This window comes from Heteronotia binoei, chromosome 3, assembly GCF_032191835.1.
Source record: "Heteronotia binoei isolate CCM8104 ecotype False Entrance Well chromosome 3, APGP_CSIRO_Hbin_v1, whole genome shotgun sequence".
In the NCBI taxonomy this organism is placed as follows: domain Eukaryota; kingdom Metazoa; phylum Chordata; class Lepidosauria; order Squamata; family Gekkonidae; genus Heteronotia; species Heteronotia binoei.
In genome coordinates this window covers 104,972,598-104,998,733 of record NC_083225.1, presented here as the reverse complement: position 1 = coordinate 104,998,733, position 26,136 = coordinate 104,972,598, and the positions used below count along the sequence as shown (strand labels likewise).

At 41.0% G+C, this 26,136-nt stretch overlaps 1 protein-coding gene across 3 annotated transcripts in view; it reads left to right on the top strand.

Annotated features, from left to right (window-relative positions):
* Positions 1–430: 430 nt before the first annotated feature.
* Positions 431–26,136, top strand: part of MAP3K7CL (MAP3K7 C-terminal like) — a 149,314-nt gene continuing 123,608 nt past the window's right edge. Inside the window, exons 1-3 of one of the 3 annotated variants that reach the window (XM_060234358.1) lie at positions 431–878; positions 7,797–7,900; positions 12,926–12,992. In XM_060234358.1, coding sequence (XP_060090341.1) covers positions 7,836–7,900; positions 12,926–12,992 — 132 coding nt within the window. In that variant the 5' untranslated portion in view covers positions 431–878; positions 7,797–7,835. Of the gene's footprint in view, positions 879–7,796; positions 7,906–12,925; positions 12,993–26,136 lie in introns of all 3 variants that reach the window. The other 2 variants (XM_060234359.1, XM_060234357.1) reach the window with 2 other exon arrangements.

The window sequence follows — 26,136 nt, the reverse complement described above, 5'->3', positions numbered from 1 at the left end:
AAATCATTTTAGTATTTTTTGTCAAGTTGTGAGAACTGATGAGTCAAGAAAAAATGTTGCCATAATTTCTGTTTGGAAAAGTAAATCAAAACCCACTTATTTAATTGTGGTAACTTTCACAAAGTAATCCCAAAATATACCTTGAGAAACATATTTACATATCAGAGTCAATATACAGTACATCTAAGAATAACCCATTGTTTCTTTTAAAGTTGCAGGTCTGTCATCTCGTTTATTGGACAGTATCATTTTACCAAGCCTGGACTAACGCAGCAACCGCTGAACCTAGTTGTTAGCTTTGATAGCTGCTGCTATCATCTGATAGTTTTCTTGCAGTCGGTTCAAGTTGGCAATGTCACCCCAAGCTGATTTGAGCTGCAGACATTTTTGCTGACTGGAGTCAGGCTCTCTTTTCCAGTTTGCTGGAATAGACACAGACGCTGATTTGATCATGCTGAAAACATTCCAGGCCTATGAAGCAAGTCTGTTTGTATTTTAGGTCTGCCCAGGACTAATGAATTAAAAAGCTTCAACTCTCAACAAACTGCGGCTCTAATAATGCCTCTGATGGAAAGATTTTTTGCCCCATGAAGCATGACTACGCTGTAATCCCTCATTGTTGGAAAAGAAAGGAAGGGACAGTGGAACTGTGAAGGGAAACGGAAAAGAGTGGTCCTGAGGGACTGAAAAGCCTATGGGAAGTGCAGGTAGCAGCATGTTGCCCTGACAGCTGTTTCAGCTTCTCAGACCTTGTCAGTTTGCTGCTCTGTAGCAGGTGCAGCCTTTTCTTTTTATTGAATCTTAACTCTGTAAAGGCAACGACAAGCCAAGGCAGTGGCTGGCCCTGGATTATACAAGTGTAGACACTACTAAGTGAGGTAAGGCAACAGGTGTGAAAACTGAACTAACTGATTAAGCTGTAACCACACTTAAATTGAGTTCTGCTGCAGATTTTTTTTCTAACATAAGGAAACAACACTCAACTTCACAGGCAATCTATAACGAAGGACCTATTTCCTGGGGAATCTTTTTAGATATCTTAAGAGACACAAAGGCTGTCAAGTGCTTCAGCTTTAATATGAGGGGAAGGCGAAGGGGAAGTTTTAAATCCAGTCTATTTAATTTTCCTCATTGGGTCATATCTTCATATAAAATGAAATGAATGACATTACTATTCTATCTTCTTTTAATCCTTTTTTGCTTGATTTGTTCCAGTGAGAAATTTGGTGGAAATATGAAAAAATAAAGAATACCAGCTAGTCCAGAGCACCTACAAATGCAGATGATTTCTTGAAAAACCAATTAACCTGTTTTTCGGAAGGAATCCTTACAGGGTCAGAACAAGATAGTGATTTCAAAACCTTTTTTAGCCATCTCAAATTGATTACCTTTGAAATGCATTTTATGTTGTGTGGAATATGACATTCAAAGGATGGACAATTTAGATCCTGTGCAATTAAAGTAATGTTGATGCTGGCATTTTTAATTCATAATAACTTGTTTTTCTATCATTTTCATTCTCTTACTCTCTCTCTTTGCTAAAAAAAAATGACAGTGACATCGAGGAACTAAATTATAGTTAGACATGAACAGGCCAATCTTGAGCAGAGTTACACCCCAATTCAAGTCAATGGTTTAGAAGGTTATAACTGATTAGAGCTCACTGTAAAATTTGCATTGCCTGAAATGCTTGGGTATTTTTGTTTAAATAAATAACAGAACAAACATGTATATTTTATTCAAGTGCTGTTTGATTTTAAAATGATACATGGGGAACATTTGTTATATAGCCGAACAGCTTAGTTAAGCTAAAGTATTTTATTTGAAACTGGTTTATTTGCATTGATTTGAATAAAGTTCAATCCAGTTTTTATAGAAAAGGATAGCAAATAACAGACTTTAGCAATCTCTCCTCTGAATTAACACTGTTTGAACCCATCTTTGTCCAGCTAGACACTACCGTGAAAGAAAAGAGATCCCCCCCAATGCGCCTTGTTCTTAGCATCTACCAACAGCTATATCTTGTTAAATGCATTTAAACATGTGCTGAAGCCAGAAGCTATTGTTTTCATTTTAGGATGATACACTAATGCAATTTGTGGGTTTAAGAGGACTAACACTTTGAACAATGATCAGTCTCAAAGTGACACCCAGGTATTAATCTCTACTCCCATTCGCTATTAAAGCACAAGTAATACTAGTGCTGTTTTGAAAGGGGTTGTAATGGGAAGGCAGATGAAACCTCTAACCAAATTCATATCTCAGTCCAGAATTCATAAGCTGAGAATGGTGCATCATTGATTAATTTGTAGTTCTGTAGGGTTGCCACCTTCAGGGTTGGGCCTGGAATTCTCCTAAAATCCCAGCTGATCTCCAGACTAGAGATCAGTTTCTGTGAAGTAAATAGCAGCTTGAGCTGGTTGACTATAGCATCCCACCCCCACCGAGCTCCCTCCTCCCAAACTCCACCCTCCCCAGGCACTTCCCCCCAATCTTCAGTGACACCCCAGGCAGGACTAGGCAACTCCAATTTTTATCAGTGCTCTCTTTTTAAAAGCAGGCTTTTTAATGTGATGTTTGCAGGATATTGTTTTTGGTTGAAAAGGGTGTATTCATTCTAATAAATAATTTTCCAAATTAATATTAGAATTCCCATTTTAACATGCCTGCAATAATTGTTATAACATTATTCTAAGTTTCTAGCAGTATTTTGGTGGCTCTTGATAATTAAGCGTTCTTTGTACATGCCCTGTTCTATCTCTTAAACATGCTTTTATCATTGTTTTGATATTTTTAACAACCCATTTTAAAACGTTTCAAAACCATTTTTCATTTATTTTTATTTTCCTTTATTTTATTTTCCTTTTAATTTTTGACACATATATAGATCCCCCTAAGGAAGCTAAATGCAAAATAAGTAGGAGTCAGGGCCAGATCTGGGGGGGGGGGGGGCTTGCCCTGGGCGCTGACAGAGGGGGGGCAAATTGGGTATGGAGCCCATTGTATTCTATGGGACCATAAAATAGAATGGCCCTTAAGGGGGCGCCATTTTTTGATTTTTGCCCCCTCAAAAAACATGTTGATTCGGTCCTGGTAGGAGTTATTAATGTATTGGTCTTCCCACTGCACCACTGTTTTTTTTTATCATCTCTGTGGTCCCCACCTGCATCCTGTGTAACAACTGTAAGTAGTGGGATTCCCACATATGCAGTGCCATTTTGACTGTGGTATGTGCACAGAAGAGGCTTCACTTTTCTCTCACGCATTGTTTTCCTGAATGGAAATGGTCAGGGAAGAGTTGCTATTCAATCTTTTTTGGAGGAACCCACAAGTGTACATGTAAGTTTCCCCATTGGGCCAAATAGACCTGCAGAATTACTTCAGGAAAATAATGTGGGGTGGGGAAGGCTGCACATGGCACAAATTGAGGAGAACCAGTAATTCATTTAAAGTTGTTATATAGGACTCAGAGCAGAGCCCACTCAACTTGTGTGGGCGGTGATGTGTCAGTCAGCTTTACCTAAGGCAGTCAATGTGTAGCCCCCAAATAACTTTGCTATGAGGACCATATTTCTACAAAGTCTTTATCATAAAATAGCAGTCTGTTATGCCAATATAGGTTTTTGGAATTGACTGAAAATAGCAGTCTGCTTGTGACTAGGAAGAGAGCAAATTAACACTAGAATCTCAAACAGAGTAACACTCTTCTAAGCCTGCTGACTACAGAATAGAATCATAGAGTTGGAAGGGACCTTCAGGGTCATCTAGTCCAACTTCCTGCACAATGCAGGAAATTCACAAGTACCTCCCTCCCTACAGTCCCCCAGTGACCCCTGCTCCAAGCCCAGACGATGGCAAAAAAAAAAAAACCCTCTCCAGGGGTGCAGTCACACGTCACATTAAATGCGGATGTGTAGCACTCAAATTTGATCCGCTGAATATTGATTCGATGCAGGGTTGTTCAGACGAGCATCCAAGAATGCGACTCATTCTGTTGTTGAGCGATCAGACATCCAATACTATCCTGCTCTTTTCTTGGAGCATGTGTGATCAGATGGTGATTTCTGGGAGGGGGGGTCCATTGAACATGCACCAAACTGTTTGGAGGTGGAAAATCAAATGTTGCTTCAGAGGCAGGGGGGAAGGGGGAAAGTTGCCGATTCAAACCAAGGAACTGCCAGGAATTACTTTCCTAGAAATTGGCAGTGACAATGATATCTGGAAATCGTCCACATTGAAAAAAAAGATTTTTTTCCCTGTTCTGTAGTGGGATAACGTCCCCCCCCCCTTTCTCCAATCCTGTGTTGATTGGAGAAGCAGAAGCGTCACCTCAGATTCCCGGATGACAATGCGCATGTCTGCTGGAGCTTTTTTTAAAAAAAAAAAAAGGTGGGAGGAGCGGTAATCATTCCAAGGGACAGTATCGCGCGTGAGCTGTCCAAACAGGAAAAAGCCGATCTTGTGCTGCTTTTTTGAAAAAGGGCCGGACTTTCTGCGCTGTCAAATTAATGCAGCACTGATCCACAGCAAGTCAGAATGACCCTGGATGACGCTCGATTGCCAGATGTGGATGTCTGGACAAACATATTTAATCCGTCAGCGAGACAGAGCTGTGTTGCCACTAATAGTACGTGTGACCGCACCCCAGGATCCCTGGGAAAACTGGCCAAAAACAAAAAATGCTCTCTGATCCCAAGGTGACCCCAAAGAATAGATCAATTATAATAGATTCATGTGGCTTTCTTACAATTAACTGTATTAGATTTAAACTATATCACTATAGTAGATTTGCTGTAAATTGTTGGCATTGATGTGTGAATCAGAGGCTACATTCCTAACAGGATCTAGGCACAGACTTCTTTGATGTGATCCATTTTCTGGAACAATGTTGCATATAAACATGCTTAGTACTTAATAAATGTTTTTTATAATAGGCTCAGATATGTTAAAGTAAAGGAGAGTAGATGTATTCATGTAATCTCTGCAAGATTACAAAACAAGCACATATCTGAATTCACAAATACATGATGACTACAACAGAGCTATTGACTTGAATGCACTAAGTCTGAGATTGTATTTTTGAAGACTGTGGGACAGCGTAACAAAGATCTGTATCATACAACGCTCATCATATGATGACTTCACCTATTTATTAAAATATTTTTATTCTGCTTTTCCACCGTAATGGTTGCTAGCAATCAGTAATAATATGGTTAGCAATCAGTAATACTATAATAAAACTCTTATGTCCAACAACATAAACAGTTACAAACAGTTACAATGATACAATACCAGTACCAAGACAGAATAATACACCATTGAAATAATGTCAGAAATCGTTAATTGCCAGTTGGGTCAAGAGCATGCTGAAATAGGAAAGCTTAGTCTCAGTATATGCAGGTTTATAAAAATTATGACAACCAAATCTCCAGGGGGAGGGCTGCTTTTAGAGTCTAGACAGGTTCATAAGCAGAAACCAATCCTAAAGATGTCCTGCATGTGAGAATGGACTTTCAAAGATCAATTGCCATGGATTTCTACCTATTTACTCTCGTCTCTTCATACTCTTCATCCACATCAGTTCAGGCATTTGGTTCTAGTTCTAGAGGGTTACCAGATGCCCTCTTTTTAGAAGCCATGTACTCTTTTTTTGGTGTCCATTCTCTTTTGGGGCTCTTTAAAAAACTAACAAAATGTCCTCTTTTGGGGTTGGAAGGCTAGGAATATTCCTAGTTAGTATCAATTGTCAGTTTAAATAGTAGGGATATTTAAAATGAGATCTGTCATAGTAATCACTTGTTTGAAGGAGTTAGGAAATAGGTCCTCTTTTTTGCTTTACAAAATATAGTAACCCTATATGTGTGAACTAGCTAGGGTTGCCAACCTCCAGGTGGGAGCTCAAGTTTCCACAGAATTATAACTGAACTCCAGCCTATGAAGATCAGTTTTCCTGGAGAAAATGGCAGCTTTGTAGGGTAAACTATATTGTGTCACATCCTTACAGAGCACCTCCCCATCCGATCCCCAAACTATACTCTCCTGGGCTTCCCCCGTAAGCCTCTAGGAAATTTCCAATCCAAAACTGGCAGCCATAGAACCATCTTATAGTTGGTTCATATCATATAAAGCCTTATATGGCCAAGGACCTACCTACCTGAGGGACCGTCTCTCCCCGTATGAACCCCAGAGGGCACTGAGATCAGTTGGGAAAAATCTAATGACCATCCCCGGGCCGAGGGAGACTAAATATCAGAATACTAGGGTACGGGCATTTTCAATCGCGGCCCCTACCCTATGGAACCGACTCCCCGAGGAGGTGCGGGCCCTGCGGAACCTTGACCAGTTCCGCGGGGCCTGCAAGACCGCCCTTTTTAAACTCGCATACCTGGACTGTTAAGAAGATCGGCAATTAAGCACCCGCCAATGCGGTTAAGACCACACCGCTGAATAACTGCACTTACTGGATTGTTTTAATGTTATTAAGTTAATATCTACTGTTTTATATTGTTAAATTTAAAAGTTTTAACCATTGTATGTTTTTATGAAATGTTGTTAGCCGCCCTGAGCCTGCCGAGGTGGGGAGGGCGGGATAGAAATAAAAATACTAATTATTATTATTATTATTATTATTATTATTATTATTATTATTATTATTATTATTATTATTATTATTATTATTATCTTAAAATAAACCACATGTCAAGAACCCCAATATTTTTGTGTGTGTGCACAAACTGAAGTGGTGAAAAACAGTTGGGGGAAAGCAAGAGAGGGAAATATAGAAAATATGTGGTAATTGATATTTTCTCAGAAACTGGAATAAAATAAGTTTTAACAAGGTGACTGGCTACGGTAGTTGATTTCCCAGAAAAGTCTGAGAACCAAATACAGTTTTAATTTGCAGCAGAGTATTTGTAGACAGTGATTTTCTCTGAATAATCATTGTGATTCAGACACACCTGTGTATGTCCAACTGAAAAGTTAAATTTCTTGGAAAATCTGCATGGGAACCTTGCTTTGCAATTGTCTGTATATTGTGGACAAACTGTGGGAAAAAGTAATTATGCAGAGGATTACTTCTGAAAGTAACAACAATCTCGGGGGGGACCAAATACCAATGTTCCTTCTAAATTGAGTTAGTGTGAGCTAGCTCACAATTCTTCAGCCTCTGGCTCACACATTTTTGTCTTAGCTCAGGAAGGATGGCCTCAGAGCAAACTAATTTGTGTAGTTGCTAAACCATTTGTTTAGAACTTTAATGCCAGTAGCTCATGAAGTGCAATTTTTGCTCACAAGACTCCACAGCTTAGAGGGAGCATTGGACTATATACATGCAGATTTCACATTACATCTTCTTCAGGATGTAAATGGAAGTAAATGCTTGAGAGCCAGTTTGGTATAGTGGTTAAGTGTTTAGACTCTAATCTGGAAGAAATGGGTTTGATTCCCCACTCCTCCACATGTGCACCTTTGGTGCTGAGTGACCTTGGGCCAGTCACAGTTCTTGAAAGAGCTGGTCTCTTAAGAGCAGTTCTTGAAACAGCTCTCTCAGCTCCACCTGGGCGGGGAGGGGGGGAGAAAGGAAGGGAAAGGAGATTGTAATTCACTCTGAGATTCTGAGTGAAGGGTGGGGTATAAATTTATTTTATTTTATCAAATTTATATCCCGTCCTCCCCTATCTCCTCCTCCTCTTTATAGTGAGAAACACTTAGAAGAGATTATTTTAAGTTTCAGAGATGTGATTGAATATGTTTCACCATCATATTGTAATATTTGCTACATTTATCATTTGCAGCTGGAAGATATAAGTAAACGCATAGGCTCAAGTGCCCACATGATCACTACAGCAAGGGTTCCTGCTGATAAACCAATACGAATTGCCTTCAGTCTAAATGACTCACCAGGTAAACTTCAGTTTTAATATAGCTTTATTGGGTGAGGGGTCTAGTTGTTTGCTATTGCTGGTGGTTGGATCCTTTAGTTCATTGGGTTGAACCCTATGGTTGTACAAATGTAAAGGCTCACAAGGCAGATCTTCTCTTTCCAAAGGAACCCTATGTGACACCTGAAAAGAATAGGCACATGGGTGTCTTGCAGTAAATCACCCTCACCTCCTTTCTTCAGCAGACTAGCCCAATCTCATCAGTCTTGGAAGCTAAGAAGTGTCATCCTCTGTAAGGTCATCTGGATAGCAGACTGCCTAGTAAGTCCAGGGTTCCTACACAGAGGCAGACAATGGCAAACCACCTCTAAACATCTTTTGCCTTGAAAACCATATGGGATCACCATCAGTCAGCTGCAGATTGACAGCACTGTCCACCACCATCAAGTTTTCTGTTGCCACAAGAGCAAAATGATCAGTTCTGCCTGATTTCTCCTCCTCATTGTAACTCATGGGTACATGATGATTTTATAGCAATGGGGGTCGCATTACCCCATACAATACCTTTTCAGGGATCACAGACAGCTTTGCAGGAAGGGGAAGGGAGGAAAATATCCAACTATGAAAGCATCTACCACTCATGAATTGATAGGATCCAACCCAATATCAAAATAATGTTCAAATGACATAGATTATTTTACACAGTTGATATTCTGTATTTCTCTGTGATAACTAGAATGTTATTAGCAAAAATATTTTGTTAAACGTTGCTCATGGTTTCTCTTGTTGGACACTAAATCCAAACTCTAAGCAATGCATAGATAAAGGGCAAACCTATATCATTCCAGTCAGCACTTTGTATAGGATAGAATGACAGACATTCATTGTAGGAATTAAAAAATACAAAAAATGAGACTGTAAATATCCTCCTGATTAGTTTAAGGGAAGTGCTCAGGAAACAGCTGGTCTATGTTGTAAGTTCCGTAACATCGCCACCACCAACAATTTTAAAAAGCACAGTGTTGGCTGGTATTCATTTTTATACTATTGCTGACTGATCATTTGTTTAATTATATAGTCAGGCTGGGAAGGAGTGGAGAAGCTGGACTGCATCTTACAGATACGTTCCAAGCTTTTCTTCTTAGCATAATTGGTCTTCATTAAGTAGCAAAGCTACGTACCATTACAGTTACTGAATGTTTTAAGGTATTTGTTCTGTTGAATATCAATAAATAAAACATTAAGGTTGCTAATGTTAGGCCTTGGACAAATATCTTTTTATTCCATATAAGCACACCCTTCCTAGCAAGGTGGATCAGATATATTTGCGAGTCGGCCTTCAGAGAAATGGATGGAAAGCTTATTATTTCCTCGTAAATAACAGAAGTTTTTGCAATTCTCTTGTTGATCCCAAATGCTGTGTTATTTAATGTCAACATCAGAAAAATATAAATTGAATAAGAGCAGTTACATTTAAGTTTGATTGTTTACCTACTTTATAATTCATTGTTTCCTTAAATCAGTAAGAATTGTCTTAAGCTGCCCCTGATCCCATTCAAGCATCTTGCAAAAATATCTAAAGGTGGATGGGGTGTGCTGGTTAAGCATAAGAGTAATAGTGATTTTAAAATCATCTCTGGGCCAGGGATGGACAGAGTTGAGTAGGTCAGATGAATGGAGTTTGGAGCAGCTATGTGGCTTATTTTTTAACCAGAAATTATGCTTGTTTAAAAAGATGCTCTCATTCTTTAAATGGATACCCATACCACAAATTTAAAAGCCTCTTCATCCTCTGGCTTCACCTGAGGTTCAACCGAAGCCTTGGAAAATTCTACTTGGTTTCACAAGAAGAAGACTGCAGATTTACACCCCACCCTTCTCTCTGAATCAGAGACTCAGAGCGGCTTACAATCTCCTATATCTTCTCCCCCAACAACAGACACCCTGTGAGGTTGGTGGGGCTGAGAGGCTCTCCCTTTCAAGGACAACTCCTGTGAGAGCTATGACTAACCCAAGGCCATTCCAGCAGGTGTAAGTGGAGGAGTGGGGAATCAAACCTGGTTCTCCCTGATAAGAGTCTGCACACTTAACCACTACACAAACTGGCTCTCTTCATCTTCACTGCAGATTGATAGGAATTCCATGCTGGCATTTCATCATTTGTGAAGTTACTAAAAGTACAGAGTTCCATCAGGGCAACCCAGACATATGCTTGTGCAGGAGCTTCCTATGCTCTTGACTGAGTGCAATACTATGTTGGCAGAGCAATCAACACAGTGACAGCGCACAACCTGATTAAAAATTAGATGATTTATTTAGGAATTAACATACTTGATAGGAAAGAGGAGAGTTTCTTAACTACATCTCTAGCTGAGAGAGAGGGTAAGACTGAGTGTGGGACTTCCGAGAAGAAGGGGGAACTTGCCCTGAGAGTAGCAATCTGGAGACAGACAAGGAATGACACTTAAAAAGAGAGAAGAAGAATTGCAGATTTATACCCCACCCTTCTCTCTGAATCAGAGACTCAGAGCGGCTTACAATCCCCTATATCAGGGGTGGCCAATGGTAGCCCTCCAGATGTTTTTTGCCTACAACTCCCATCAGCCCCAGCCAGCATGGCCAATGGCTGGGGCTGATGGGAGTTGTAGGCAAAAAAACATCTGGAGAGCTACTGTTGGCCACCCCTGCCCTATATCTTCTCCCACCACAACAGAAACCCTGTGAGGTAGGTGGGGCTGAGAGGGCTCTCACAGCAGCTGCCCTTTCAAGGACAACTTCTGCCAGAGCTATAGCTAACCCAAGGCCATTCCAACAGGTGCAAGTGGAGGAGTGGGGAATCAAACCCTGTTCTCCCAGATAAGAGTCCGCGCACTTAACCACTACACCAAACTGGCTCTCAGTGCTGACCTCACTATCCTATCTATCTTCTTTCTGCCCCCTGCAGGATCTTCTACTCTGCTTCCTGTACAGTAGAAATTACCTTTTTCAACATACTAGACATGGTTTTAGTTAAGTGTGTAGCTAGCTGTGCACACTATGCTGCAAGCTTTGCTCTAGGAATAGTGTATTCTTTATTGGCGGGTAGTAAGAAATTGATCACACATAATTGTGGACTGTATGAATTGGAGTGTCCTTTAAATGAGAGGAAGAAACAGTGGCCCAGTTATTGCCCTCCTGTTATGCACTGGGATTGGAGTTTGGCCTTAGGGCCAGCAGAGACTTGACTGAGCTTGAGACCCTAAAACAATAGCCACTTGGATTCAGGAAGGAGGCCTATCAGGGATCCTTGGGCCAGCTGTGAACATATAGTTGCATGTAATGGGTTTTTGGGTGGGGTTATTTGCATGCATATAAGCCGGGCCATTGGCCCTGCAAGGGAGTTCTGTTTCTACCTTACTATGCTGATTCACTGAATAAAGAGCTGAATTCACTCTCTCCTGGGCGTCCTCATGCTTCGAACCCAGTACATTTCACCTCCCCTCCAGAAACCAGCTATTCTGCATCTCAGCAGAAAGAGAGGGAGAGAGAGAGAGCAAGAGTCTATTGGTTATCACTGCTTGTCCTTTCAGCAGCAGCTATACCCTTTGCAAAAGAAGAAGGGGCCTTCTTTCATGGCCCTTTCAAGGCTCTACTTGTATTACTTTGTATGTAATAGTTCTTTGTTAGCCTCCTTGAATTTTTCTTTAAAAACAAAAAATGGGATATAAATACAGGAAATAAGAACTGAAATGAACACAATATGGAATATGTGTTTAAACAGCTGAGAAAATGCTGTGTTTCCTTTTAGCAACTCAGGAAATGTACAAGCTCAGCAGGGATGTGATGTCATAGAGTCCTTCCTCCTAATCAGCTATTTTCTCCAAGGGAAATGATCGCTGTATTCTGTAGATCACTTGTAATTTCAGAAGAACTCCAGGTCCCACCTGAGATAAAATCATGAACAATGACCAAATTGTACAGCTGCCTGTGTCAGAGAGAGGGGGAGCAAACCTCTCCCAAAGGGGGCAAAACCATGCACTGTTGGGAGAGTTCCCACTAACCCTACTCACCCAGAGATTCACAGAGATAAGTCCTTAAATAAAGCACAGTTTATTCAGCAACAGACAAGTAATTAGCAAAAACACTTAAATGTCAGAATCTATGCTATATTTATTATGTCTTCTGGCATGCTTACTTTCTTACTCCTGCCATTGCCCCTGTGAGGTAGGAGAGCATCAAGAAACATTTAGACCCGTTTTATACATAACAAAATAGCATCTTTCACTGCAGGAAGGCTCCACAGTTTGCTCAGCAGAGCAGAATAATCCAATATTTAGAAAGGAGAGAAGGCAGGTTCTTTACTTGCAGCTTGACCCTCCCCCCCCCCCTTCCTCTTGGTGGTGAAATGCAGAGTCAGTCATCAGTCTTCTAGCTGCCTGCTTTCTCAAATTTCTAAAATGTCTATCCCAGCTTTCTTAAATTTTCAAGGTGCTTATCCCTATATTCAGGGCTTTTTTTGTAGAAAAAGCCTGGTAGGATCTCATTAGCAACCTTGAGCTGGCTACCTGAACCTAGCTTCCCCTGGTATCAAATTCAGGTTATGAGCAGAGTTTGGACTGCAGTTCTGCAGTTTACCACTCTGTGCCACAGCTCCTGGGCTGTTATTTACAGGTGATGTAATCTACTTTCATGCCCTGAAGAGCTTCAGCTGCCCATTTTTGCACATAAAACCTATATTAGAGGTGCAAAGCATTTTCCCCAGACCTGTTGGCAACCATACTTCTGAACCAGGCTATCTGGACAAATGCCTGTTTATTGGGAATGATTCCTCTATAAAAAGGGTTCCTTTGTAGTAGAGTGTTTGCCTGGAAAGTACCGTTCACAAGTAACTGCTGTGGTGGAAGTGCATTTTTATGGTAGCCTATAAATGCAAATAGTTGAACATATGTGGTTAAACAGATTGATATTTGTTATATAAATTTGTCACATATACCTATGTTACATGCTTTAGATCAACTGATGACATGGAATGCCTCTATAGTGAACTTTAAAATTGTTTCCTTTTCAGATGATACCCCATCTGAGAATCCCTTCCCTTTGGCTTTTCCAGATCTAGAACAGCAGCTCCAGGTGAATATAATTTTTTTTAATGCATGGATATCAGTCAACAATATATTTGAACTGTTATAGTCACAAGAATCTAAGTGGCAATTAACTATGAGATATAATATTATTTATTTACTGACAAAATATATACCCTGCCTTTCAAACCCTGATAAGGCCCTGATAGAATAAAATCATGTCTTTAATATTAATATTAAACATTAATATTAAACAACCATTAATATTAAACAAAAACAGATCTTTAAAATGATTAAACATTAACTAAAGTATACATGCAAAATCATGGAACAACAAATTATAACAAAAATGCCTTTAAAAAAGAAAGACTGTCAAATCTAGTAAAAAATATTTTAACATACCTCAAAAACCCTGGAAATATCTAGGAATATATATAGCCTCAAATCCAACTGATTTGTTTAAAAATAATTTCGACTGAACTCATACTGAAATTAAATCCTTATTAAAAAAAATGGAAATCACAAACTTTTTCATGGCCTACAGGCTGCAACTAATAAAAACTTTTATCTTACCAAAGTATTTGTTTCTGTTCAGAATGTTACCACTGGACATTAAAAAAAAAATCTTAAATCATGTTAATCAGAACTAAATAGGTTTCTTTGGAATTACAAGAAACCCTGAATAAATTTTAAAACTTTAACATGCACCTTTTCTCAAAGTGAGATAGATTTACCCAATCTTATACTTTATTATGAAGCTTCCAACATAGCAAACATCCTCACAGCAGCCACAGCATTAAACACACCTGACTGGTATCAGGTGGAAAAAGGAAACAACATTGAACCATCTCTTTTCAATATAATATGGGATAAAAACTCTCAGAAAAAAATAAAAGACTCATCAAATAACTTTCTTAAAAACGCTCCAGAAATATGGCAGTGCAGATTACCACAACTGGCTCCTGGTATTTCATATCAAGCCTCATTCATTGCACGACCATTTCCCCCCCCGGGCTGCTTGCAAAACACCTTTTGCTCTTGGGAACAGAAAGGCTTAAACCGGATAATTCATTTATTAAACAAAAATAAAATTAAAGACAAATTAGAATTAAAAACAAATTTAGGAGAACGTATTCATTGGTATTTTTATTTGCAAATAGCCCATTTTTTAAATTTACTGCCTCTTTTGGAAACTAGAAAAAGAAAACAAACACCACTTGAACTCTTTTTACATACTAAAGCAGAACAAGAACCAGGATTCTTGTCTAAAGTATACAAATTATTCAACTCAATAGCTGAGGAAAAAAACAATTCTCTTCCAAAAACAATGGCATAGAGACCTACAAAAAAAATTCACGGATGAAGATTGGAATGAAATCTGGGATTTAACAAACTCACAATCCAAGATTTTCTCAATAAGAATGAAATCTTAAAAATTAGCCACCAGATGGTACATGACACCCCTAACACTGAATCTTATTAACTCCACATATTCTAGACAGTGTTACAAAAAGTGTGGAATGCAAGCAGATTATATGCATTGCTGGTGGTCATGCCCCAAAATACAAATTATAGAGAAAACACAACTAATGCTCTCAATAATGATTCCTAAAGTTCCAGAGACCATATTTTTGAATTATTGGAATACAAACAAAATAGACATAAAAAAGAAATGGTTGTTTTATTGCTATCTATTGCTAAAACTTTAATAGCCAGAAAATGGAAAGAAGTACAGTTACCTTCACTCCAAAGTTGGTATAATAACATTTGGGAACATTTTATTTACTGCAAAATAGCTTTTAGTTGTTATTATTCTACTTCACTGTTATCATATGAGAAAAAAATTATAATCCCATGGTACCCAGTTATCAATTTTTTTAACCCAACAGGAGATTCTACCAAGTAATGCAATGTATTGTTCTCTGACCTATTTCTAAGTTAAAAAAGAAAGAAAGAAAACAAATGCCTGATGAATTTTGGGAATTGTATGGGGAATTTATAATAATAATAATAATAATAATAATAATAATAATAAAATTTTATTTATATCCCGCCCTCCCCGCCAGGGCAGGCTCAGGGCGGCTAACAACATTCATACACATACAATACAATAAATATAAACTTTAAAATTAACGTTATTTAAAAACCAGTCAATACATAGTTAAACTTAACTTAATCTGACAGTAGCAATGTTGTTATTGACGCTATTCCTGTCAGTTTAAATGGTAACAAGGTTCCTTAAACAGAACCATATTGGCGGATCCCTTTTTTAAACAACCATAAATCAGCAGTCCATGAACGCCAGCTTGAAAAGGGTGGTCTTGCAGGCCCTGCGGAACTGATCAAGGCTCCGCAGGGCCCGCACCTCCTCCGGGAGCTGATTCCATAGGGATGGGGCCGCGATGGAAAAGGCCCATGCGTAAGTGTTCTGAAGTTTAGCCTCTTTTGGCCCAGGGATAGTCAGTGTGTTTTTTCCCTGCTGACCTCAGTGCTCTCTGGGGCTCATATGGGGAAAGACGGTCCCTCAGGTATGCTGGTCCTCGGCCATATAGGGCTTTAAAGGTAATGACCAGCACTTTGTACCAGACCCGGTACGTAATCAGCAGCCAGTGCAGTCCGCGTAGTCCCGGCCGTATATGCTCCCACTTCAGGAGTCCTAGCAACAGCCTGGCTGCCGCGTTCTGCACTAGCTGCAGCCTCCGGGTTTGGCACAAACGGGCTCGGCTACATGGCTACATGGGCTCTAATGCCCATGTAGAGGGCATTACAGTAGTCCAATCTTGAGGTGACCATCGCGTGGATCACTGTTGCTAGGTCCCAATGCTCTAGGAAAGGGGCCAACTGCCTCGCCCGCCTCAGATGGAAGAATGCTGACTTGGCAGTGGCTGCTATCTGGGCCTCCATTGATAATGAAGGCTCCAGTAAAACACCCAAGCTCTTTACCTGGTGTGCTACTTTTAATGGCACCGTCGAAGGCCGGGAGAGATATTTCCTTCCCCAGAGCACTGCGACCCACACAAAGGACCTCTGTCTTTGTCGGGTTCAGCTTCAGCCCACTCAGCCTAAGCCACGTTGCAACAGCCTGCAAAGCCTGATCCAGATTCCCTTGGGCGGAGTCGGGCCAGCCGTCCATTAGCAGATAGAGCTGGGTGTCATCTGCATATTGATGGCAACCCAGCCCAAACCTCCGGGCAATCTGGGCAAGGGGGCGCATATAGATGTTAAATAACATCGGGGAGAGAACTGCTCCCTGAGGCACCCCACAATCTAGTGTGTGCCTCTGGGACCGCTCACCCCCAATCGCCACCCTTTGTCCCCGACCCATGAGGAAGGAGGAAAGCCATTGTAGGGCCAACCCCCTAACCCCTATGTCGGCGAGGCGGCGGGTCAGTAGCTGATGGTCGACTGTATCAAATGCCGCTGACAGGTCTAACAGCATCAGCACCGCAATGCCGCTGCGATCCAGTTGCCGCTGGAGGTCATCTACCAAGGCGACCAGCACCATCTCCGTCCCATGGCCCGGCCGGAAACCAGACTGGCACGGGTCCAGGACGGAAGCGTCATCCAGAAACCTCTGTAGCTGCAACGCCACTGCCCTCTCAATAATTTTACCTAAAAACGGTAAATTAGACACCGGTCGGTAATTTGCCAATTCGGCCGGGTCTGCTGTACATTTTTTCAGGAGGGGGCGGACCAAAGCCTCTTTCAGAGGTGTTGCAAAATGCCCCTCTAAGAGGGATCTATTTATGGTGTCCCGTAAAGGACATCTAAGCTCCCTCTGGCAAGATTTAATCAGCCAAGAGGGGCAAGGGTCCAAATCTCATGTTGTTGGGCGAGCAGTAGAGAGGATTCCGTCGACTTCCTCCAAGCTGAGTGGGTCGAAGTGGCCCAGCACTAAGCCCGGAGACAGGCACGGAGCCTCAATATGAGCCATTATATTTTATTCTGACTTTATTCCACCACTAAAATGGAAAAAATTGGGGGCATTTTCACCAATACCTAACACAGCTGCATAGTAAGCTAATTTGCATGGTTTTCTCTTTGTTAGTCTCTAATTTGATCCTGCACACTGATCGTGATCTTGTCAGTTTTTTTAAGCCCATCCTGTGTGGATTGAATTTTTTCTCCAAATGGATTAATCCAGGGCTTTTTTTTGTAGAAAAAGCCCAGCAGGGACTCATTTGCATATTAGGACATACCCCCTGATGTCACCGGAAGTGATGGCACCTCTATAGTATAACTTTCTGCATAATGACACAGAACAGTACAGTTGCATTTCATGGATTTGTGTTCTCATACAGCTCAATGAGTGACCTTGTTTTGCCCCCTCCCCAACACAGCCAGAGAAAGAGAGCCACATGTGGCAGAGTGGGCAGTGACACACTCAGCTTCTCCTGGGAGGGAGTGCTTGTGGGTGGCTCTGTGTTTCTCACTGTCTTCACAAGCCCACTGGAGGCTAGTCTGCCACTGGTGGCAGAGAGGGCAGAGTGTGTGGACTGGGAGCACATGACTGCCTACTGCCTTCCCTCTGCCAGATACCTTTTTCTGAGCCGGAGTCCTGGCCAAGCCAACTGGAACTGCATTCCTGTGCGTTCTTGCTCAAAAAAAGCCTTGGATCGATCCCAAGCAATTCTTAAGTGCTGTCATTTTAATGTTAGGCTTCCAGAGATTGCCAAAATTGTCCCCTGTCCAATTTTCTTCACTAAAGTATTAAAGGGGAAAATGTTTGCAAAGCTTTAGGCTTCCCATCCCAGTGGTCTCTCTCTTGTTACATCTCATGTCAATTTCATTCTGTGCTGACAACCTTCCCCTCCCCTTTATTTTGTTTGCATGCAGCACTGAAATCCTTTTTTTTTTTTTTTGCTGCTGCTGCTGCTGCTGTTTGCCTCCTCTCCAATCCCCCTTTCAGGTCAATACCAGCAGGGAACTAAAGTATGTGCAGCTCCTTTTAAACTCCCTGTCCCATCATTTTAATTCCTTTTTATTCAGCAATCCAAGACTAGCATTAGTCTCATATCACTACATTCATGCCACTTGTCAAAAAATAAATAAAAATTTGAACATGAGGAAAATGGAGCTTGAACACCAATGAAGGAGAGAAGATGGCAGAAGATGCAGAGTGGGTGGAATGTCCTTGATGTGGGCAGGGAGTGGTCTTCGGGGGGCAGCAAAAGGCAGGGGGAAAATCTAAGGGAATCTATATGCTTTTGCATTACCTTTGACTTGGAAGCAAAACAATAGGAAAATTGGCATAAAAACTCTCTCAGAAAACCCAGGGAAACAGCAAACAGAGCACTAAAGGGAGGAAAATCAATGCAGAATGACAAAGAAAACCTGACAGACATGAAAGTGAGGGAAAACCTGTGCATAATAGGCATCTGAGGCTGGTAGTTTTGTCACAACTTTTCCACTCTCTTCTCAAGATACTGTCATCCTTGTATCCAGATCATTAGTTCCTTTCGCACTCCAGCACTTCCCCCCATATATCTCAATAAACCCAATTTATTTCCCAAAGTAAAGACTAAAGGTTTCCAAGGGAAAAGGGGAATTAAAACAATGTCCCACAGTTCCTTTCTGTTAGAAGTTGCTTTACCTAAGAAAAGAGAGTCATCATGAGAAAGAATAATGGAATTCTATAACCATGTTCATAAATTACAGCAAACACACATACAGTTCATGAACCATGTATACTTAGTTGTTCTTTATATGTACATTAAGTCATTAATTTATATGTACAGCTGAATGTGTAATACAGACCCAACCTTTATCCACATACTGGTCCCTGGTTTCATTCATAAAGTGACTGCATGTTGACTCTTCATTGCCAAAGATGTACACATAGGCAGGATACTGTAGCACGCAAACAGGGTTTCTGTAATATGTCTATTTTTATTACTGCCAAGTATTGTCTAGTTGTTTAAAATTTTTACATTTAAAGAAAGCCCTCTTTTACATTTAAAGAAAACTCTCAAGATGGCTTTTTGAAACAGAGAGAGAATCTGCTCCAGGGAGTTCTCTGCGGGAAGGGCATTCCAAAGGCACAGTCTTGGCCACAGTCATTTTCCTGATATTGTTGCCATTGAGCTTTTGGGTCATCACAGTTGAAGAAATGTTGCATAAATGAGTATGATGAGTAAAGAATGGAGAAACTCTGTTTTGAAGAAGGGTGGTGGTGGTACTGCCCTTGAGGCAACCTGTGCACAAGAATGATGTGCTTAGAAAGATAATAAGCATCTTCATATGGCTGCTTTGGAACTGGGAGCAAGTTGCTGGGTTATGGAGTGTTTAACCCTTTCTCCCATGCCTCTGTCATAAAGCAGATGTTCTGAAACTGGTTAGCTCCATAGGGAATAAGTGATAAGGAAAGCACTTAGGAGCATTTTCCTGGAAACAGAGAATGGCCCTGTTACTATATCTATATGTTCCATATAAGCATAGAAAAAAAAAATGGTAAAAGAAAAAAAATGTTTAAAAACCCCACCCCATGTCAATCTACTCAAATCACAGTTTAGAAACTTCTTGCCGTCAGCCTTTTCCAAATTGTTGAACCCAGGGCTTTTTTGGAGCAGGAACACAGTTCCAGCTGGCTTGGCATCAGGGGGTGTGGCCTAATATGCAAATGAGTTTCTGTTGGGCTTTTTTGTAGAATTTTTTTTTGTAGTTCCTATGTGAAACAATGGTGATGTTAGGGGGTGTGTCATAATATGCAAATGAGTTCCTGCTGTGCTTTTTCTATTTAAAAAAAGCCCTGGTTGAGCCAACTCATAAATATACATAGGCAAAAGTTTTGCTGAAGACAAAAATATTGCTGTATATGGATGAGTTGAAGCAACTTCTCTCAAGGGTTTTGCTAGAATAAGAATTCAGATTCAGATTGAGATCATGCAGTTTGGGGGGAGGGGGAAGAATGCAGTTTCCACATTTTATTATTTACAGCAGGGCTTTTTTAGTAGAAAAAGCCCAGCAGGGACTCATTTGCATATTGGGCCACAACCCTTGAAGTCACCATTGTTTCACATAGGAATTAATCTACATATTAGGCCACACCCCCTGATACCAAGCCAGTCGGAACTGTGTTCCTGTGCATTCCTGCTCAAAAAACCCCCTGATTTACAGGGTAAGACATCAACTTCCCCTGCTTCACTGAAAACTGAACTGCATTGCCTCTTTAATTATTTGGGGCCTTCATTCTCCCTCTTTTGAGAGTAATGCTGCAATTATGGTAGAAACCACAATTAATAATATTCTAGAGGTAGCACCCCTGTGTTCTCCTGGTGCCTTTCCTTGCCTGTCCATTTCCTTCCTGTCACCCTGCAGTCCCTCCTGTATTTAGCCCCCGTATGTGCTTTGCCCCATCCTGTTTTCTTTTCTTTTCTTTTTACTTTTTCAGACCACTCCTCTTCTTTTAGTTGCCCTCACTTTTCTCTTCCATAGTATACAGCAGGGTTTCCCAAACTTTTCTTTCCCGTGGTCCGGTTATTTTTACACTTCTCCTTTGTGGCCCACTAAAATTCGGGGATGGAGCCAGGAGACTTTGGGGGTGGAGCTGGTAGGCAGGAATTATGTCATTTCCTGTGGTGTCACTTCCAGGTCAAGGACCAAGTGATGTCACCTCCAGGGCACACTGAACCAAAACTCCACCAAAACCCCAAACTCCACCTTTTCCTGTGATGTCACTTCCAGGGCACTCCCCCAAACCTGCCTCTTCTTCTGAAGTAACTTTGTTTTAAAAAAAATCTCTCTGAAATTCATGCTGAGCCAAAATGGGGGTGGAAAGTGGGTGGTCTGCAGCTTTTTCATACATTCCCAGGGTCCTCTCTTTCCACCCACACACCTGCATGCACCTATTTGTGTATTCTTCTCCAGCTTGCAAGCACTCCTAATGCCCATGTTCAATTGCCTGCACCACCTACACACCCCTTCCTCAACAGCACTGGCCAGTGTATGCAGTTGGAAGCGCTGTTGCCATTGCCATCAGGAATGCCAGTGCTGTGTACCACCTACACTGGGCCTTGGGCAGCTGCTCTACCTCAAAATATGCTGACCCATTTAGTAGGCCCTGCCTTCAGCTACTACTACTGGAACCCTTCCTCAAGCTACAACCAAGCTTGCTTGGTTTCAAGAAAATCTTTTGACAGCTATTTTTCATACTTTTCCTTGACTGGGAAATTGCTGTGAAAGGTATCAGAGAATTGTACAGCAATTAATGAATTAATTTAAAGTTATGTAAAGTTCATACAAGCGTTTCTGCCGTTATCCCAAAAAGCTTGCAGCTTTTTACTGGCTGTGTTTCCCATGCCTTTACAAGCAACCTGTTGTGCAGATACTTAGCCACTGAACTAATTTCATCCTTTTAAATATCTACAGGAGGAGTTTAATATTGGTGTCAGACAGCTATTAAAACCAGGACCAGTAAAATGGTGCCAAGTTCATAGTACCATCACTTCCAGTGCTGTTGAGATATACAGCAGTAATCTCCAATAATTTCTTTCTGCCCCACACCTCTAACTCTCACTCACTCATACAGAAATCTCATAGAAAGGCCAGTTGGTTACAACTGGGGGTGCCAATTTTTCATTGACAGAGCTCCTATGTTTGCAACAACAGTATGATGAACAGAAAAGTTTCATCCAGTAAAAATGGAAGGAAAGAAAGAAAGAGAAAGAATGAAATGGAAGCAAAGGAAAAGAAAGACATGGAAAGAAAGAACATAAGAGAAGTCATGTTCGATCAGACCAGTGGACCATCCAGTCCAAAATTCTCTCATACAATGCCCCAAAAGCACCAGAATGTTCACCAGTGGGGCCAGGGCACTAGACGCCCTCCCACTGTTGCTTCCCCCCACCCCCAGCACCAAGAATACAGACAGAGCATTCCTTGCAGAGGGAAAAAGAAAGAAGGGGGGCAAAGGGGAAAAAAGCCTTACTATCAGATTATCCCAGCCAGCAACAATTTTGCCCAGGGTCGTTTGGTAAAAAAAATAGCTACTGGAATGCCCACTCCCTGCCCTTCCCAGCTGATAAAAACACACACCCCTTCTTTGCCACTCAGGCCTCCTGGGGAAATCTCCTCAAAAGAACTGCTAGGCACATGAAAGCTCATACCTTGAAGAACATTTCATGGATGTAAAGTGCCAGTGGACGCCAGCTTTTCTCTCAAACACTGGGAAAGGGGGAGAAGGAAGGAGAGGCAGCCCAGCTCCTCTCTGCACAACACAGAGACAGGGGAAGGAAGGAACCCAAACAGAGCTCAGACTTTGCAGCCTGTGTCAGTCTTCAAGGCTAGCTTTTCTCTACACAACACAGAGATAGGCAAAGGAAGGAAGCCAAATGGAGTTTAGGCTTTGCAGCCTGTGTCAGTCTTCAAGGCTAGCTTTTCTCTGCACAACAGAGAGACGGTGGAAGGAAGGAAGCAGAGCAGAGGTCATGCTTTGCTGGGGGCGGGGCTAGCTTCGGCTTTTCTTGTGACCCGGTAGTGAGGCTTCCGTGGCCCAGTACCAGGTCCCGACCCTGCAAATGGGAAACAGTGGTGTACAGCATTCACCTGTATTGTAAGTTTTGTTTAAAGCCCTTCTCTGGTTAGTTCCTTTTGCTTCACTTCGGTCTACTCTGCCAGTTTTCTCAGTTCTCCTTCTTCCTCTTCTGTTCCCTTAGGTTCCTCTTTTTCAGACTGTTGCTTACTTCACTCTTTTCTTTTAGCCATTTCGCTTCTGGACTGACTATGCCTTAGCTTGCTATCTCCTAAAAAATTTTTCCCAGTCATTCATAGAAACTGGATCACAGCAGCAAGTGAACTTTAAGGTCTATCAGCTAAATTGTGTTAGAACATTACTGCCAAAAGCAAAATGACATATAGAAATGCAGTTATAGCAACAACTACATGGTGGTAGACCCAGGTGGGTGGCTGTGTTGGTCTGAAGCAATAGAATAAAGTTAGAATCCAATGGCACTTTAAAGACCAATAAAGCTTTCATGAGCTCACACCTTGAATAAAACTTTTTTGGTCTTTAAGGTGCCATTGGACTCTAACTTTGTTTTACATGGTGGTAGAAAGAGCTGTCAAATCACAGCTGACTTATGGCAATCCTGTAGGGTTTTCTTGGCAAGAGATATTCAGAGGTGGTTTTCCATTTGTCTGGCTCTGCATAGTGACCCTGGACTTCTTTAGTAGTCTCCCATCCAAGAAGTTACTAGGGCCGACCTTGCATAGCCTCTGAGAGCTAACAAGATCAGACTAACCTGGGCCATTCAGGTCAGCTATGTAATTACCCACAAAAATGTGGGTAGCTCTTTTAACTGGTGTGTTGCTTCAGAAAGCACCCAAATACTTTCTCATGTGAAAATTGTGTGTGTGTCATGTTGTATGAACATGTGACTGAAAGCTATAGTATGCAGCAAAAAGATGCTTGCATGATGATCACACCTTAAGATGTTTTTGCATTATGATGTATTAAACAAATTGCAGAGGATAGCCATTTCTTCTGCAACAAAACAAAAAGGATCCCTATGACACTTAAAAGACTAACACATATTGTAGCATAAGTATTTTTGAGGGGGGGAAATCTACTTTGTGCATTTGCGGAAATGGGTGCCATTCCAAATGCTTATGATGTAATAAATCTATTAGTGTTTATAGTGCCGCAGAGCTTTTGTTTCTTTGTTTCAGATACATTTATTTTTATTTATTTATTCATTCATCCAATCAGGATTCCCATGGAGGATCACATAAAAGTATTAGAACATTTGAACAATTAAGAACATTTAAAATTGATCAATTAAAATTAATTAAGAACAAGATTTAAAATAAGTATGTACAAACACATAAACAAATGATATCAGAACCAGGGAGGAGGACCAAACACCATTATCGGGGGTATGACAAACAAAATTTAAAAAGTCTTCACCTGCTGGTAAAATATACCAATAGTGGAAGACAGGAGAGTCTCCCTGGGGAGTGAGTCCCAAAGTTTTGGTGCCAGGACCAAGAAAGCCCAGCTCCACCCAACATTAGCACATTTCAGAGTTTATTTTTATGTTATTTTACCAACTTTAAACCCCCCCTTTCAGTGGCCACCAGGGTGGCTAGCAAGCTAAAGCATACATAATAAAATTGCATCTCAAAGATCATTAAAACCAACATAAATGTATCATTAATACAATTAAAAGCAGAACTAAAATACCGACAAAGACATAAAAACAACAATTAAAGCATTGAGCAGGAAGGTGGGATCACTGAAGGAAAACAAACTGAAATTTAAAAGCCTTTATTTTGCTGGCAGAAGATGGCAACAGAAGGGAATAGACAAGTCTATGCATTACATCCATGCATGCTGGAAGCTCAGTCACTATGTATGGATCCTCCCAACCTGTGTGGTCACCTTGTTGCCTGAACAGGGGTGACATGCATATTTTACATGCAAGTACAGGTTCAGCATGTTCAAACTAACCTATGGATTTATTGGGGTTCTCTAAAACCTATACTTGCATACAAAATATGTTTGTCATACCTGTCCTGACAACATGGTGAGTATGCATATTGGGAGTATCTTGGGCACCATCCACTCTTGATAAGAATAGTTGCTGAGCCCCTGGTATGTTTCACCGTAACATCTGAAAAGACTTGGGAGAAGGAAATGTCAGACAAAAGTAGTTGAAGACATTGTTCAAGAGGAATAACCACAATTCTTTCAAGATCTGATCATGACAGGGACAAGCTAAACTGGACAGACAAACTGAACTGATAGGGAACCACTTGAACTATTAAAACTGCAATAAGCAGTCTCTACAAGTGGCTGACTAAAAATGACATTAGGGGAATGAGAGGCATGGAAAGAAGGAAATGACAGATTTGCTAGACAGATGGACTGCCTTTCTCTTTATAGGAGAGGGTGGAGGGAACACACAAGGGTTGCCGAAGCTGGGAATAAAACATTTTCTAGTTTTGGAAAGAGGATTTTCTGAGTGGATAATAATAGTAACATTCATGAAAGCCTGAACATACTAGAAGGCAAGATAAGTATTGAAGACAGATCAGAAGTATGTATTTGGTTTCATTTCAAATTGTCAACAGAAAATAGTAAGGTATTAAACTAAAGTAGAATTCAGATAACAAAGTCATTGATTAAATATAACATCAATATAATAAATATAACATTCTCCTTGTTTTGCTCTCTCTGCTTCCTGACAGTCATTGTCATTATGATGCCCATTAGTTTACTCTGCCTACTCTGCTCATCCCTCCTTTGCTGTGCTGCTGCTCCCTTTGTGGTATACCGTCTGGATGCATGCATCCAAACATAGTTCTTCCTGAAGCTTTTAATATTATATTAGCTATGTACTATGCAAGACTATAGGATTCTGTTTTTTTCCTTATGAAACTTTGACGTGCCATACACTCTGATAACACTCTATGTATGAATGAAAATAGCTGTTGGATTCATTTTTACAAGACTGCAGGAGACATATGGTAGCATATCCCTCCCACCACATGACTAAAACAAAGCCCTCTTTTCTTGGTGGGCCCATTGTGGCATGCAGAAAGGTGTTCCAGGTTCTGTCTCATCTTCCTCTCACTGTGGCAGAGGAAGGAAGCTGACAAGAGTCTAGGAGAGAGATGGATAAGGTGGATATGTAGCTGATGTCTGTATGCTGGATAAGAGCATCTGAATCAGGAAGTATGGGCTGTGGTGTCATCAATATGTGGATGATACCCAGCTCTATCTTTCTTTTCCATCTAATTATGAGGGTGCTATTGATGTCCCGAACCAGTGCTTCAAGTCAGTAATGGGTTATAGGAGGGTGAATAAACTGAAATGTAATCCTGACAAGACCTCTGTTTAATGGTTTAGTAGAATGGCTAGGGTTGTCAGGTCCCTTCCTTGCAATGGCGGGGGCATCACACAATGTTCTGAGGTCACCCAGAAGTGACGTTAGCATATCAGTGATGTTGGAGGTGATGCTCTGCTTTTTGGGCAAAACTGTATGGTAAAATCTGCCCAAAAAGACTGCCCAAAAAGCAGTGTGTTGCTCCCCAGACATAACTAATATGCTGACGTTGCTTCTGGGTGACATCAGCACATCACACGCAATATCCCTTTTTTGGGGGGAGAGGGGGAATTTCCTCCTGCCCACAATCTGGCTGGTGATGGACAGGAGCCTGAGAAAGTGGGAGATACCCCACCTGGGGAATGTTAT